The sequence below is a fragment of the Eschrichtius robustus genome, chromosome 8, assembly GCF_028021215.1.
Source record: "Eschrichtius robustus isolate mEscRob2 chromosome 8, mEscRob2.pri, whole genome shotgun sequence".
In the NCBI taxonomy this organism is placed as follows: domain Eukaryota; kingdom Metazoa; phylum Chordata; class Mammalia; order Artiodactyla; family Eschrichtiidae; genus Eschrichtius; species Eschrichtius robustus.
In genome coordinates, this window is record NC_090831.1 from 88,702,914 (window position 1) to 88,717,967 (window position 15,054).

At 40.4% G+C, this 15,054-nt stretch overlaps 1 protein-coding gene across 2 annotated transcripts in view; it reads right to left on the minus strand.

The window, feature by feature from the left end:
• Positions 1–15,054, minus strand: part of AOAH (acyloxyacyl hydrolase) — a 177,719-nt gene that overhangs the window by 92,775 nt on the left and 69,890 nt on the right. For both annotated transcript variants that reach the window (XM_068550049.1, XM_068550048.1), the window contains 5 exons: positions 11,813–11,873; positions 10,651–10,721; positions 9,722–9,770; positions 7,110–7,158; positions 4,819–4,913 (listed from right to left, as the gene is read on the minus strand). In XM_068550049.1, the coding sequence (XP_068406150.1) occupies positions 4,819–4,913; positions 7,110–7,158; positions 9,722–9,770; positions 10,651–10,721; positions 11,813–11,873 (325 nt within the window). The remainder of the gene's footprint in view (positions 1–4,818; positions 4,914–7,109; positions 7,159–9,721; positions 9,771–10,650; positions 10,722–11,812; positions 11,874–15,054) is intronic.

Sequence of the window (15,054 nt, forward strand, 5' to 3'; positions counted from 1 at the left end):
TTTCTTCTCTGATTGCTGTGGCTAAAACTTCCAAAACTATGTTGAATAATATTGGTGAGAGTAGGCAACCTTGTCTCATTCCTGATCTTAGAGGAAATGGTTTCAGTTTTTCACCATTGAGAAAGGTGTTGGCTGTGGGTTTGTCATATACGGCCTTTACTATGTTGAGGTAGTTCCCTCTATGCCTACTTTCTGGAGAGTTTTTATCATAAATGGGTGCTGAATTTTGTCAAAAGCTTTTTCTGCATCTATTGAGATGATCACATGGTTTTTCCCCTTCAATTTGTTAATATGGTTTATCACATTGATTTGCACATATTGAAGAATCCTTGCATTCCTGGGATAAACACCACTTGATCATAGTGTATGATCCTTTTAATGTGCTGTTGATATCTAGTCTCCTAGTATTGTGGTCGGAAAAGATACTTGGTATGATTTCAATTTTCTTAAATTTACCAAGGCTTGATTTGTGACCCAGGATATGATCTATCCTGGAGAATATTCCATGAGCACTTGAGAAGTGTATTCTGTTGTTTTGGATGGAATGTCCTATAAATATCAATTAAGTCCATCTTGTTTAATGTATCATTTAAAGCTTGTGTTTCCTTATTTATTTTCATTTTGGATGATCTGTCCACTGGTGAAAGTGAGGTGTTAAAGTCCCCTACTATTATTGTGTTAGTGTTGATTTCCCCTTTTATGGCTGTTAGCATTTGCCTTATGTATTGAGGTGTTCCTGTGTTGGGTGCATAAATATTTACAATTGTTATAACTTCTTCTTTGATTGATCCCTTGATCATTATGTAGTGTCCTTCTTTGTCTCTTGTAATAGTCTTTATTTTAAAGTCTATTTTGTCTGATATGAGAATTGCCACTCCAGCTTTCTTCTGATCTCCGTTTGCATGGAATATCTTTTTCCATCCCCTCACTTTCAGTCTGTATGTGTCCCTAAGTCAGAAGTGGGTCTCTTGTAGACAGCATATATACAGGTCTTCTTTTGTATCCATTCAGCCAGTCTAGGTCTTTTGATTGGAGCATTTAATCCATTTACATTTAAGGTAATTATCAATATGTATGTTCCTATTACCATTTTCTTAATTGTTTTAGGTTTGTTATTGTAGGTCTTTTCCTTCTCTTGTGTTTCCTGCCTAGAGATGTTCCTTTAGCATTTTGTTATAAAGCTGGTTTGGTGGTGCTGAATTCTCTTAGCTTTTGCTTGTCTGGAAAGGTTTTAATTTCTCTGTCGAATCTGAATGAGATCCTTGCTGGGTAGAGTAATCTTGGTTGTAGGTTTTTCCCTTTCATCACTTTAAATATGTCCTGCCACTCCCTTCTGGCTTGCAGAGTTTCTGCTGAAAAATCAGCTGTTAACCTTATGGGGATTCCCTTGTACGTTATTTGTTGCTTTTCCCTTGCTGCTTTTAATATTTTTTCTGTGTTTTTAATTTTTGATAGTTTGATTAATATGTGTTTCAGCATGTTTCTCTTTGGGTTCATCCTGTATGGTACTCTCTGTGCTTCCTGGACTTGATTGACTATTTCCTTTCCCATGTCAGGGAAGTTTTCTACTATAATCTCTTCAAATATTTTCTCAGACCCTTTCTTTTTCTCTTCTTCTTCTGGGACCCCTATAATTCAAATGTTGGTGCATTTAATGTTGTCCCAGAGGTCTCTGAGACTGTCCTCAATTATTTTCATTCTTTTTTCTTTATTCGGCTCCCTGGCAGTTACTTCCACCATTTTATCTTCCAGCTCACTTATCCTTTCTTCTGCCTCAGTTATTCTGTTATTGATTCCTTCTAGAGTATTTTTAATTTCAGTAATTTTGTTGTTCATCATTGTTTGTTTGCTCTTTAGTTCTTCTATATCCTTGTTAAATGTTTCTTGTATCTTCTCCATTCTGTTTCTGAGATTTTGGATCATGTTTACTATCATTACTCTGAACTCTTTTTCAGGTAGCTTGCCTATTTCATCTTCATTTATTTGGTCTTGTAGGTTTTTACCTTGCTCTTTCATCTGTAACATATTGTTTTGTTGTTTCTTTCTTTCTTTTTTTTTTTTTTTTGATGGGTGGTGCTGTATTCCTGTCTTACTGGTTGTTTGGCCTGAGACGTGCAGCATTGGAGTTTGCAGGCAGTTAGATACAGCTGGGTCTTGGTGCTGAGATGAGGACCTCTGGGAGGCCTCACTCCAGTTGATATTCCCTGGAGTCTGAGGTTCTCTGTTAGTCCAGCGGTTTGGACTTGGAGCTCCCAACACAGGAGCTCCGGCCCAGCCTCTGGCCTGGGAACCAAGATCCTGCAAGCTTTGTGGCACGGTAAAAAAAAAAAGGAAGAAAGGAGCAGTACAATATCAAAGAATAACAAACAAAATAAAATTAGAAAGATAAAAAATATATTAGGAAAAATAAAACTATAATTGAAACAACTGCAACAAGGTAAAATAAAACCAAAGCAGAAAAAAGAAAAAAAAAAGGGGGGGGGGCAACAAGCCAAAAGGAGAGATCACCGGTTACTGGGGCTTCCTCCTAACCCCTTAGGTGTCTGTGGTTCCCCACCGGTGCCTCGTAGGTGCCGTAGTTGTGAGAAGACGCAAATTCCGCATCCTCCTAGTATGCCATCTTGACTCCACCCCAATCCCCTATTTTTTTTTTAATTTCTTTTTTCATTTTTGCTCTTATAAATAACTCTTTGATGAATACTCATGTACATAGATTCTTGAGCAAATGACTGCTTAGTTTTAAAGAGAAATTTTCAGAAGCAGAATTACTTGTTAAAATCACAAACGCTATAACGTCACTTTATACATATTGTCAAGTTGCCTGCCAGAGAAGTTCTAGCAACTTAAACTCTCATTAGTGGTGAAGGAACATGTCCGTTTCACCATATTCTTGCTATAAGTAGGCCTTTATCACTTTTTAACCTTTGCTTATTTGACATATGATAGATGATACCTCATTGTTGTTTTAATTTGTTTTTCTTTGATTACTACTGAAGATGAAGCCGTTTTTATATTTATTGGTCATGTACTTTTTTATTTATGGCTGTGTTGGGTCTTCGTTTCTGTGCGAGGGCTTTCTCTAGTTGCGGCAAGCGGGGGTCACTCTTCATCGCGGTGCACAGGCCTCTCACTGTCGCGGCCTCTCTTGTTGCGGAGCACAGGCTCCAGACGCGCAGGCTCAGCAATTGTGGCTCACGGGCCTAGTCGCTCCGCGGTATGTGGGATCTTCCCAGACCAGGGCTCGAACCCGTGTCCCCTGCATCGGCAGGCAGATTCTCAACCACTGCGCCACCAGGGAAGCCCCTATTGGTCATGTTCTTGATCATTAAAAAATTAAATTGTTTTTTCCTTATTGATATGCAGGAACTCTTTGTTATTAGAGAATTTAAATCTTGTCTTATATGTTATAAATATTGCTCTAGTTTTTCATTTGTCTTTTAATTTTATGAATTTTTGGACATTGTATACATCTGAAGATTTCATGTAATTAAATCTAGTAATAGGTTTTTTTTGGCCTTGCTTTTATAATACCATGCTCAGAGAGATTGGAATAATTCTTAAAATAATCTTTTTCAGGAAAGCATAAATCTGTTATATTTTCTGAATCTTTGAATGCCTGAGAATATGTTGTGGCCTTCATGTAGGAACCGTATCTTGGCAGCTGGAGCATTTTTGACACACTATCCTCAAAATGTTGTAGAGGCTGTTCCGCTATTTTCTAAAATTTATTATTGAAAGATGCCTGATGTCAAAAGGATTTTTCCTCCTAGTATGTGTCCTGGTTGTTTGTTGGGCTGAATGATTGCAAGATTTTTCTTTATATTTGGAATATAATGGAAAAGCAAGACATGATGAGGAGAGTCTCTTTTATATTCTCTGGAGTTCAGTGGGGTTTTGGATTAAAGTCAAGGATTTCTTCAACTCAAGAAAATTATCTTTTGTTGTGTATTTGGTCACCACTTCCTCTCTGTCTGATGTGTTCTCTTCCCCCAGGTTTCCTATTCAATCTCCAGGACCTATCCTATATGTCTCTTATGTAAGTTCCAGAATTTGGCTGACTGGTTTTCTCACCCTGGTTTTTACATTGTCCAACTTGCTAGACAGTATGGCCATCGCATTTTTACATCAGGCCATTATTGTTTCACCTAAAAGTAGTCTTCCCTAACCTCAGATTGTTCCTTTTTCATGAGTATAATCTCCTCACACTATTGTTGAGAATCTGGATTTAATCTCTTACAAAATTCACTTTCCTGTAGGAAGCTTTTTTCAAGAGTTCTTTTCTTTGGAGACCATGAACATTTTTTCTATGTTCAAATGCTTCTCTGTTTGCTCATCCTTACAAGGGAGGTCTGTGTTTGCCCAGTTTTAGAACTTGGGAGAGGTTCCATAAAAGAGCATTCAGGTTCGTGTCTGATTTCTTCAGTGTGAGAAAAGGGATCAAAGAAGAATGTATAATTCTTGCAGTTTAACTTCCCTGGATCAGCGTTTTCATTTTATAGGAGGTTGAAGAGAGAACTACCTCCCGAGGTGGCCATACAACAAGGGCTCCCCACTATGCCCAAGTTTCCTTTCCATCCGGCAGGGACACCATCCTCCTTTTCTAATGGATGAGATAGCTCTTGTTATGAGCCTGTTGTTCTTATCACAGTGTTTGAACTGAACTGAACTGAAATGGCTGTGGATGTGCCTTTGATGGCAGATTGTGCTGAGAAGGGAAATCTGCACCTGTTTGCAACTGGCATCACATTTATAGAGAGCAAGGGGGAAACAAACACAGAGGCCAGCACATCCCGCATGATTACTGCCAAAATTACTTACCAAAGACATCTGTGAAGCTGTGATCCAATCGGGAGGGATGTGAAAATGAGCCCCAGCTGAGTCTCCCAGCAAAATGATTCCCCTGGGCTGTGAACCTAGGTGGCACAATTTATTTGCATTATTTATGCACTCAAGTAGTTTGGAGCCTCCAGATTGGGTAGTTAGGTGAGCACATACCCTGGTGTGTATTCTGTGCATAGAGCATCGTAACAGTGATGCATTGCCACTTTTTGAGTGTTGGAGAGTGAGGGGCATAGCATTTGGGAGCTGAATGAGATTTCCAGGCCATTGAAACTGCCAGCTAAGCTGTATAGATGCAGGTGTCCTTCCTAGCTCAGCATAAAATAAACTCCTGTGCAACATCTTGAGTGAATGATAGATGAATAAAAGCATCAAAACTTTATCTGAACTCAGAAATATGCCCTAAATTTTGGTTCTGAAAATTGCTTTCTTGGAAAACACACTCATTTCTGTTAATATCCACTTTAGGAATTAGTAATCTCATGGAGCAATTTTGATTTTTTTCAAAGATGTTATGGTCTTTTAATGTCCTTAATCTATATATACAAAAGCACTGGATGGACAATTATGGCTGATTAGTGGGGAGATGGAGAGATAAAATCCCTATGCAGCCCTATATGTTTGGAGGTTAAGAATCACTTAATCTGATTCTAAGGCCCATCTACATGAATCATTCATCCATGGGTGATGCACGAACTCTTCCAAATCCCTTAAGATCCTGAAAGAATCAATCAGTGCTTCTCAGAGTCAGAGAGGAGAGCCTACTTCCTCCACCTCCAAAGGCCCCAAATCAAGCCGAGGATGGCCCAGCCTCACTCCAGCGGCTCCCTATCTCGGGACTTTGTGACAGCTAGCACTTGGCCACACAAATGGGGACTGAGAAGGCCCAGGACATTGAGGAGGGGTCGGGATTTGGGGAATCCAAGAGGCTTCCCACAGTGAACCCAGAGCCTCACACCAGGATTTCTCTTAGATCTGAGTTTACTTATTCATTTGTCTATTTGTTAATGCATTCCTTTATTCATCCAACAAGCATTTCTAAACTGCATTACTATGTGTCGGGTCCTTACACTTTCTGCCTCCATCCTATCCTTCTAATAGCTTACAGACAATTAGACTTTAAGCTGATTGAGGGCAAGGACTGTATCACGTCTGCCCATAAAAACTCAGAGCCAAGTATAGCCCTTGGTGCATAATAGGAATAGGTGTTCAGGAAATATCTGTTGAATGAATGAATGAATGAATGAATGAAATGCTTCTAAATGTTAGGGGAAAGCATTGTCTAAACATAAAACAGTGACGCTACCATAGGGTCTTGTTTGAGACTCTTTGGGCATCACCAGGACCATGTTTTCAGTACTATGTGGGTGGTAATAGGTTCCTCCTAAGAACACTGGTAGCCCAGGTGTATGTGGCATTGGGCATTTAGAATACAGAGCTTTTCCTCAGGTATTTTTGGGAACTCTCAATGGCTATTGCTTGGAGGTCTTCCTCAAGTCACCCAGATATGAGTCTTTAGCCCAGTTGACACAAGGACTCTGTCAGTACAAGTCTAGACGTCTGACATTATAGTGTATTGAGGAGGACACAAAGAAGACTGAAAATTATCACCTCCACTTATTTTCTTATTTGGAGAAGTGCTGGATTTCGGTTACCCTGTTATCTATCTTACAGCCTTTTCTAATATTATCATTAAAGTTTCCAATTCCCCAAAAAAGGAATCAATTAAACAAATTCAGCTTTGCTTTGTCTTGATTCTGCCTCATTTTTCTATAATCTTTTTCATGTCATTTTCTAATTTGTCACGAAAATAAATGTAAATTGGGGGCTTCCCTGGTGGCGCAGTGGTTGAGAATCTGCCTGTTAATGCAGGGGACACGGGTTCGAGCCCTGGTCTGGGAAGATCCCACATGCCGCGGAGCAACTGGGCCTGTGTGCCACAACTACTGAGCCTGCGCGTCTGGAGCCTGTGCTCCGCCGCAACAAGAGAGGCCGCGATAGTGAGAGGCCCTCGCACCGCGATGAAGAGTGGCCCCCGCTTGCCACAACTAGAGAAATCCCTCGCACAGAAACGAAGACCCAGCACAGCCATAAATAAATAAATAAAATTAATTAATTAAAAAAAATAATAAAAAATAAATGTAAATTGGTCAACATTATGTTGTAGCATCAGGCACTTCCTCACTTGGATGGTCTGTTTGCTTCAATCTGACTCAGACTAGAAAAGAATCTTCTATTGGAATAAGTACACTGACTTTTACAATTCATACCTTCACAGAATTTCTTCTCGTATGGAATTCCATCTTTTGGATCAACACCCTTTAAGAGAAATGATGAAATTAGCAGCTTGCTTTTAAATTTATGAGACACAAACACGAAATCCTTCCCAAATGGCTTTAAAAGCACAAAAACAAATCAGTGGATAAAATCCTTTAAAGTCTCTTGAGCCCTTAATCCAACACAGCAACATCCTAGGTAAGTGAATTGGGCTTTAAGGAATTGGGGGCAGGAATAAGGAGAGATCCGGAGACTGGACCATCTTGTTCAGAAGGATGCAAGGCAGGGCTCTGAGTGCTGGTAGTATCACCCGGAGGGAGCACTGAGGGTCCATTCAGTGACCGGGACACAGGGGCAGAGTGGGTTCAGCAGTCTCTGAGTTGGAGCTCTAAGTGCCCTGACACCTCCAGTGCCTAAGGGTTGATGCTTCTAGAGCAGAGATTCTCAACAGGGCTGATTTTGAGGCACCCCTCCTCTACCCCTGCCCCACAGCCATCCGAAGGGACATTTGGCAATGCCTGGAGACATCTTTGGTTGTTACAATGGGGGGAGGGGGAGCTACCGGCATTTAGTGGGGAGAGGCAGGGGTGCTACTGACCATCATACGATTTACAAGGCAGCCCAAACCGTAAAGAATTATTCCAAATGTTGATATGATGAGACTGAGAAGCCCAGAAGTGAGGTTGAGGCTGTGAGTGGGATGGAGTTACCCCAGCTGAGGGCGCTTCCTAACACTTAAAGCTAAGTCTGTGCATTAGTGGAGCAGCTGGTCCTTGGAAGTTTCGAGCAGAGTCTGGATAACTTTTAAAAAGTTAAAATATATATATATAATTTGTTTTTGTTTTTTTTTTTGTTTTCTTTTGTTTGCCAAACTCTGGTCTGGAGAGCACTGGCATTCCACTAGATCTTAATGGTATAAACAGTATTCTAGGAAGAAAGAACCTGATGGTCAGAGATGTACTGGAAGCAGCATGTTCACTGTCTTGGTCTTGGGGACTCCCAACGTGCATTAAAACATTAAAGATGCTGAGAAATTCGGAAGTAAAGCGAACTGTTCAGGCTTATTTGACCCAGTACTTTCCAAACTTTGCTATAGTGCCCCTCCTCCCTTACCTCTTAACCTCCCACTCAACACTGGAGTTCTTGGACACAGTTTGGGAAATGTTGGACTTAGTGATTGTAAAGCCCTCTCTGAGTTTATGATTTTGTGATTCTGTGAGTCATTTTTCCTCCATGGAAAGGGATAGGTATGAAGGTCATGTGTCTTTCTCCTATTACTGATGATAAACTCTGAGTCTTGGCTCCCTGGGCTCCTGGTGGATTTCCGCTGGTCTAGCACAGTCTCTTATTGGCCTTCCTTATGTAGGTGGGATCCCATGTCAGAGGCAGGGATGGGGTCATGGAACCAAGACAGCAGCTTCACACACTAATAACCCCCCATGTCCTCCAACATGACAACTAAGCTTGACTTTATCGAACAAGAGTTGCCTTGGGGGTCTTGACACCTTGACACCTTAAGATCTAGGGGACACGTCTTCCCCTCCTCATGAAAAGGCAGTGTGACTGATGATAGGGTGGGTGGGTAGGGCTATACCAGGATACAATCTGTCTTGCTCTCCATATCTCAGAAGAAATGGACTGTCAGTGTCCTGGAGAGAGGAAACTATTTACAGAAACTTTCTCCTCTTCATCCAAGCAGACAAATTAGGCAACCATTCAGAGGCCACTTATCTTGAAGCTGGGGAATCTTAAACTTCAAGGCTCCTTGTTTGTATGATCCCTGCCTGTGTGAGTGCTGGGAGCAGCTGGGAGCTATAGAGTGTTTTAGGTGGAGAGGAGCCAGGCTGCACTCAGAACAATATTTCTACATAAGCACTCCTGGTAAATTGGAACAGAGATCTCAGAAGAAAGGGACCTGAATTTCCAAGACTCCAGGAATTTGTTAAGATTTCTTTTATTGTTCTAATTAATTATACTTTTATTCTTGATTTTGTATTGGTATTCTTTTTCTTCATGAGGATCCCTCAAATCCTGTAAGCACAAAACTGGGTCTGCTGCCATTGCCGTGCTAAGATTAAGTGTTTGGCTTTTCTCTTTCCTTCCCTTTTCTCTACCTGGAAGCTGCTAATTTATTATTCATAGGGAACCGGGGCACCAGCATTAGATGCCTCAGGATGTGGGTAGTGGGGTAACTACAGGTAACTTCCATTCTGCCTGACTAGCTTTATGAAATAGAAAAAAATTGCTGCAATGAAACAGTGACAGCATGCGGTTTGCTCTAATAGCTGTTTGGGTTGCTGTAAAACTTTGCTATACACCACTCTCCATTTAATTTCACACTGTTCCAAACAGAATAAAGGGATTAGATGTGAATGAGCTTAAGCGAGACTTATAATGGTTGTGACAGAGACAGCCTCAACTCTCATTACATCATGGACATTCTTCACATGTGATTGGATTCTATGCCTCTCTTCCAAACAGCAGAAAAAGAGTTGCTGTAGTCTACCATCTTCTTCCTTAGGTCTGACTGAAGCAAACAGGCAATGGGCTTTTAAGGAGGGCGGAAAGCAAGAGAACAGGGTTAAGTCTGAATTTAGTCGCTTACCCAAATGCCATTACAGTTTGAATCCTGATGTGTATCCCAGTTGTCTGGCCTGTGAAGAAAACATCAACATTGGTCTTCGGCATGTATTTATCACTCTGAATGTCAGCTTCACAAATGAAGGAATGAATGAATGAGTGCTACACCAAGTGTCTTTGATAGACAACAGTTTCTTCAGGGAAAAGTGCCACACACCATTGTGTGTTGTGGCACACAGAAGCCTCACTTGACCTCTTTGCCATTCTCTTGGCTTTGGATGTTTGCTGGGAACTGTGGACCAAATGCAGTCTTTTCACAATTGACTATATTCATGGGCGGTATTGTTGTGGAATGATGCCGATGAGAATAATGAACACATCTGCAGTCCATTTCATTTAGACAGGTGACACCATTAAAGTTATGCCTCTGAAGTCCCAAACATCTGGTTAATGCTTCAGCACTGTAGTCACAGCTAAGATGAAGGCTGGCATACCCAGTTTGAAGTCTGAGATGTGATTGACTGAACAGCAGCCTGGGACTAAAATGTGACCTGTGCTCTACTCTCTGCCCGCCTCGCCCTCCTCCTGAGGAAGAGGCTACTCTTTCTGGGCCCAGGGCTGCCTGTAGAACTCGTGCAGGAGGCTGGATAAACGTCCACAATAACCTGTCTACTCACTTGTTTCTCCCACTAGACTGTAAACTCCTCGAGAGGAGGTCTATTTCTATTTGTTTACCACCCAACATGATGCAGAGTGCTTGGCAACACTCGATGAGCATTTTTTGGGCAAATGAATGAAGAAACACTGTTTTTTCATTGAGCTTTACTTCAATTAGTAGATGGAGGTCCCTTCTCTCTGTAAGCATGAATCCCCTAGGCTGGGGGAGATAATTATGCCTTCTGCCTCCTTTTCAGAAGGTAATTTTCGACATCAGTGACCAGCAGAGACCGTTACCTTCTGCCTGGGTATGCCATCTTGTTGCTGTCATTACAGTCTCTCCCTCGCCAGTGAGAGCCCCGCAGTGTCTGAAATTGAAGAGCACACACAGGAAGGGTCAGTTCTGCTTTGACGTTATCCACAGTGAAGGCCAATCAGAGCTGTCTGAGGGGTACTGACATCTGCCATTTTAAATCCAAATACAATCTAGGAACACTAGAGATCACTAAGAAAATTAAGATGATATGCTAAGACCTCCCGTGTGAGGTGAAACGTAATATGGTACCAGGGCCAATCACAGATGAAGTGTGTGTGTATGTGAGTGTGTACGTGTGTGTATATGTGTTGGGTGCGTGCTGATATGTGAGTGTACGGGGGTGCATGTGTGTGAATGTGCATGTATGTGGGCATGTGTGCATTCACATGGGTTGTTATGTGAATGCATGTTTTATACACGTGTCTGTGTACATGTGTGTTCATGTGTATGTGTCTATGTGCACTTCCACAAAGAGCAGGACCATCCAGCTCCCTGAACTTTCTCTATCAAAGTCTCCAAAACAATTGGTTTATTTGGTCCAGTGATTAATCATTTTGCTGGATAATTTAAAAAACCTCTAGCCAAACTGGTTAGTTGTGTGGATTTATTATATTTTTGACATATCTGATTTGAAAGAATCAAGAGTCATGATAATGTCAAACAATGTTTTTATTTCTCACATTCCCAGGTAGAGTATTTGAGATCCCACCTACTTTGGAGAGTTTGTGACATCTGTTGCTTGCTTGTTGAATTTCGCAGAGAACATTCTGACATCCTAACTGTTCTAAATCTAACGTGTACACAGACATAAACACACACACACACACACTTTAAAAAAGTAAGTTAAAATACGTTTAAGAATTTTGAAAATAATTCCCAACACATTTCAAGATAACTGTTGTCCCCATGGAGAATTCCAGCTGGGAATGGCTTCAGGAAATGAAAACAGTCTAGGACTAAGATCCACTTTGATGGTTCATGTATTTGTAAGATACCAAAAAGTCTGTAAACATCATAAAATGGTGTATTATCAAATTAATAATACATTCAAATGGCACTCAATCTTGTCTTATCAAAGGAAAGAAATTTATAGGAAACGATGCAATATTTAGCGAACATCTGGTTAGTCTTAATGATACTTACTGGGAAAACACTGTATTTGTCTGAATCTACATCTTTGAATGGTAAAGAATTTTGTATAGCCCTAGAAGAAAAAAAACAAAACACCTGGTGAGCTAAGAAAAAACAAATGGTGTTTGTGAAAACAAATAGAGACATTTTTAGATATGGCTGTGTTGAGTTTATGTGACAGAACCCCATTCTAAAAATAAAATTAAGGACCTAAATAAAAATTTAAAAAATAAAATAAAAATAAAATGAAGAGTACCAGCCAAACTTTGCTCATCCCTGCTCTCCACTCAACAGAACTATTTTCTCTCTGACTTTTTAGTTGGCCTATACGGGGAGGTGAAATATAATGCACTCAAGTTTTAGAGGGCATGGGATATGGCTGTTGAAGTCCTCAGGAAAGAACCTACATTTTTGGTCCAGTCAACGAGCTCAGTACTACAGACTTTACACATTTTACACATTCTGTGATGGAACTCTTTTCTTAAGATTCTCCTCTTTTAAACCACTTATTCTGAGAATCTGACAATTTAGTTGTCACTCCCATTCAAGAGCCTGGGGAACCAAGGGCTCTGATGTGATTGATGACCAAGCAATTCATGTCAAAACCATGGACACCTCCCTTGAGTGAGGATTTCCCCTGAGATCTCACTACCAGACTTTTCCCAGCTTCCAAAGGCAAACACTGTTTCCCTCTAGGAAAATCACTTACAGAGTAGCAGGGAAGTGCCGTCATATGGCAGGGTGAGGTTATTCTTGGAGCCTAGAATACAGAGGGAGTAACATGACCCTGTATAGGATTTAGTAAATGGTCTTTTGAATCAAGAGCTTCTCAGCAGTTCTGAGAGTCTCAAGTCAAGTGAATTCAGCCAGAGCCAGCATGGAGCCTAATTGGTGGTGTGGAGCCTGTCTTATGAGCTCTGAGACGGTGGACCCACCACAAGTCCACATTAATAGACCTCTTGGGAGATGATATCTCCTGTAAGACTAGGTATTTTCTCCCATGTACATATTTGACCTCTTGGATAGCTATTTTATGTTTCTAGATGAGAAAAGGAGGAAAGACACAGAGGGAGAGGGAGATGGAGAGAGAGAGGACAAACAGACCCAAAGAGCCATATTTTCAGTGTGAGAAAAGGTTCTGGGTGAAAGGTCTCACTGAGGATGACAAAGCTACCCTTTTCCACCTTTGCCATCTCGGGGATGAGAGTTTGTCCTTGAAGGAAGGAACAATGACTTGTCTCTAAAATTAGAAAGTTAGTTCATTAAATTAACCTTTACCTGCTTATTTTAAAGGCTCAAAGTGACGAACCAGAACCATACATTCTAGACACGAGAGGGTAGATTGGTCATCATAAGTCACATAAATTGCAATTTACATAAACTCCACAATCCCTTATTCATAGCCCCGAAATCCAAACAGGTCTGAACACCAAGACTTGTTTCTTATTTTCAACTTTGCAGCTAACACATTTGGTGGCAAAACTTGACCCAAACTGGTCTAAGGCAATTCATAAGCTATACCCTATTTAGTGTGACTATCCATATATTTCATTGCTGATATATAAATTTGTTTGATTAGGAGGTGCTGGGAGTGTTAGGTGAGTTATGGTATATGCACCGTGTGTTACTTTCTTAAAATCTGGGAAATTCTGAATTCCAAATCACATCTGGCTCTGTTTTGGATAAAGCATTGTTGACTTTCACTACTATTACTTCTGCAAAATTGTATCTAAACTTGATACCTTGTGTATCCTTACAGGTATCTGGTTGTATGCTGAAATATTCATTCATTCATTCATTCCACAGCCATTTTTGAAGTCCTTGCATGTGCCAGGCATCATATTAGATATTAGGGCTAAATATAAGATACATTTCCTATGCTAGAAGAGCTTAATGATGGGTGGGGGAAAACAAGGCACCAACAGATAACCACAGTGCTATGGAGAAAATTCTATAAGAGGGTTGTGCACCCAGAGGGAAAACATTTCTAACTCTATACAGGGAAGGAGGTGATCTTAAGGTGAAAGCTAAAGGATGAGAAAGCATTTTCACAGCAAGTAATTGGGTGATGGGTGTGGGTGTTCTAGTAGGAAGGAAAAGTATGGGAAGCCCCTTAACATAGCTCTAGGTTCTGAAATTAGACTCCTTGAATTTGAATCCCAGGTCTGCCGTCTACTTGGTATGTAACTTTGGGCAAATTATTTAATCTGTTTGTACATCTGTTACCTCATTTGTAAACGGGGCCAGTGTCAGTACCTGCTTCCTAGGGCTGTTGCAAAGACTAATAGCGTTGATACATGTGAAGCAAGGAAGACCTGTGCTAAGCATGTGATAAGTACTCACAAAATATTAGCTCTTTTCATTATTATGTGCAATGCTAACAGTTATTCCAGGGATGGTTTCTAGGATTGGGCAAACAGGAATCAGGTGTCTGCTCTTATGACATTTTAGTTTCTGGAGACATCTCGAATCCAATCCATGGACTCTCTTCAGATTTTCAGGTTCCCAGCCACACAATGTTCTGTCCAGTTATGCGTGTCCATTATTTTTAGGTATTTTTACTGTAAGCACCTTTGCAGCAAGCATTTTTGCTGTAAACATTTTCACTGCATAACTAATTGGCCATAAGACAATTTTGCCATAAGAGGTAAAATGACTGGTTGATAGTTTGTTTTGATATATATCATACAAAAATCATGACAGATGATGATGATTTGCCCCAAGAGCTGGTTTCTGATTTTGAAGCACACTACAATGGAGGAGAAAGAGGTTGAGGGCCTGAAAGTTGCAGATTTGAACTCAAATTTCCCATAGAACTTTGGAATGTTTATCAACAGACATGTTACAAGATGCCAAGAACACACAACAGTGTAGAGCCTTTCACAACGCAATACAAAGCTTAGGTATAAACATGCATCCTAGTATTTGGAAACTGATACCTCTCCTAATGAAGGAAGAAATCTTAGCAGAAAAGAAAAAGTGTGATGCCAAATGAGGAGAAGAATCAACAAGAAAAAACAGTGTGTAAAATACTAAGACTGAAAGACCTGGAAGACAAGTGCTTATGTACAAGTCACGAAATAAGATCAGTCATTTGCGCAGTATTGCCATGAAATATACACACACTTTAAATATATTCAGATATTTTGTATTTAGCAATAAAGTCTCTTTAATTTTGTAATTCATTTTTCATGTTTCATGATGTCCTTCTTAATGTCTCTCTTTTATTTTTCATTGTTTTATCCCTTACAGCA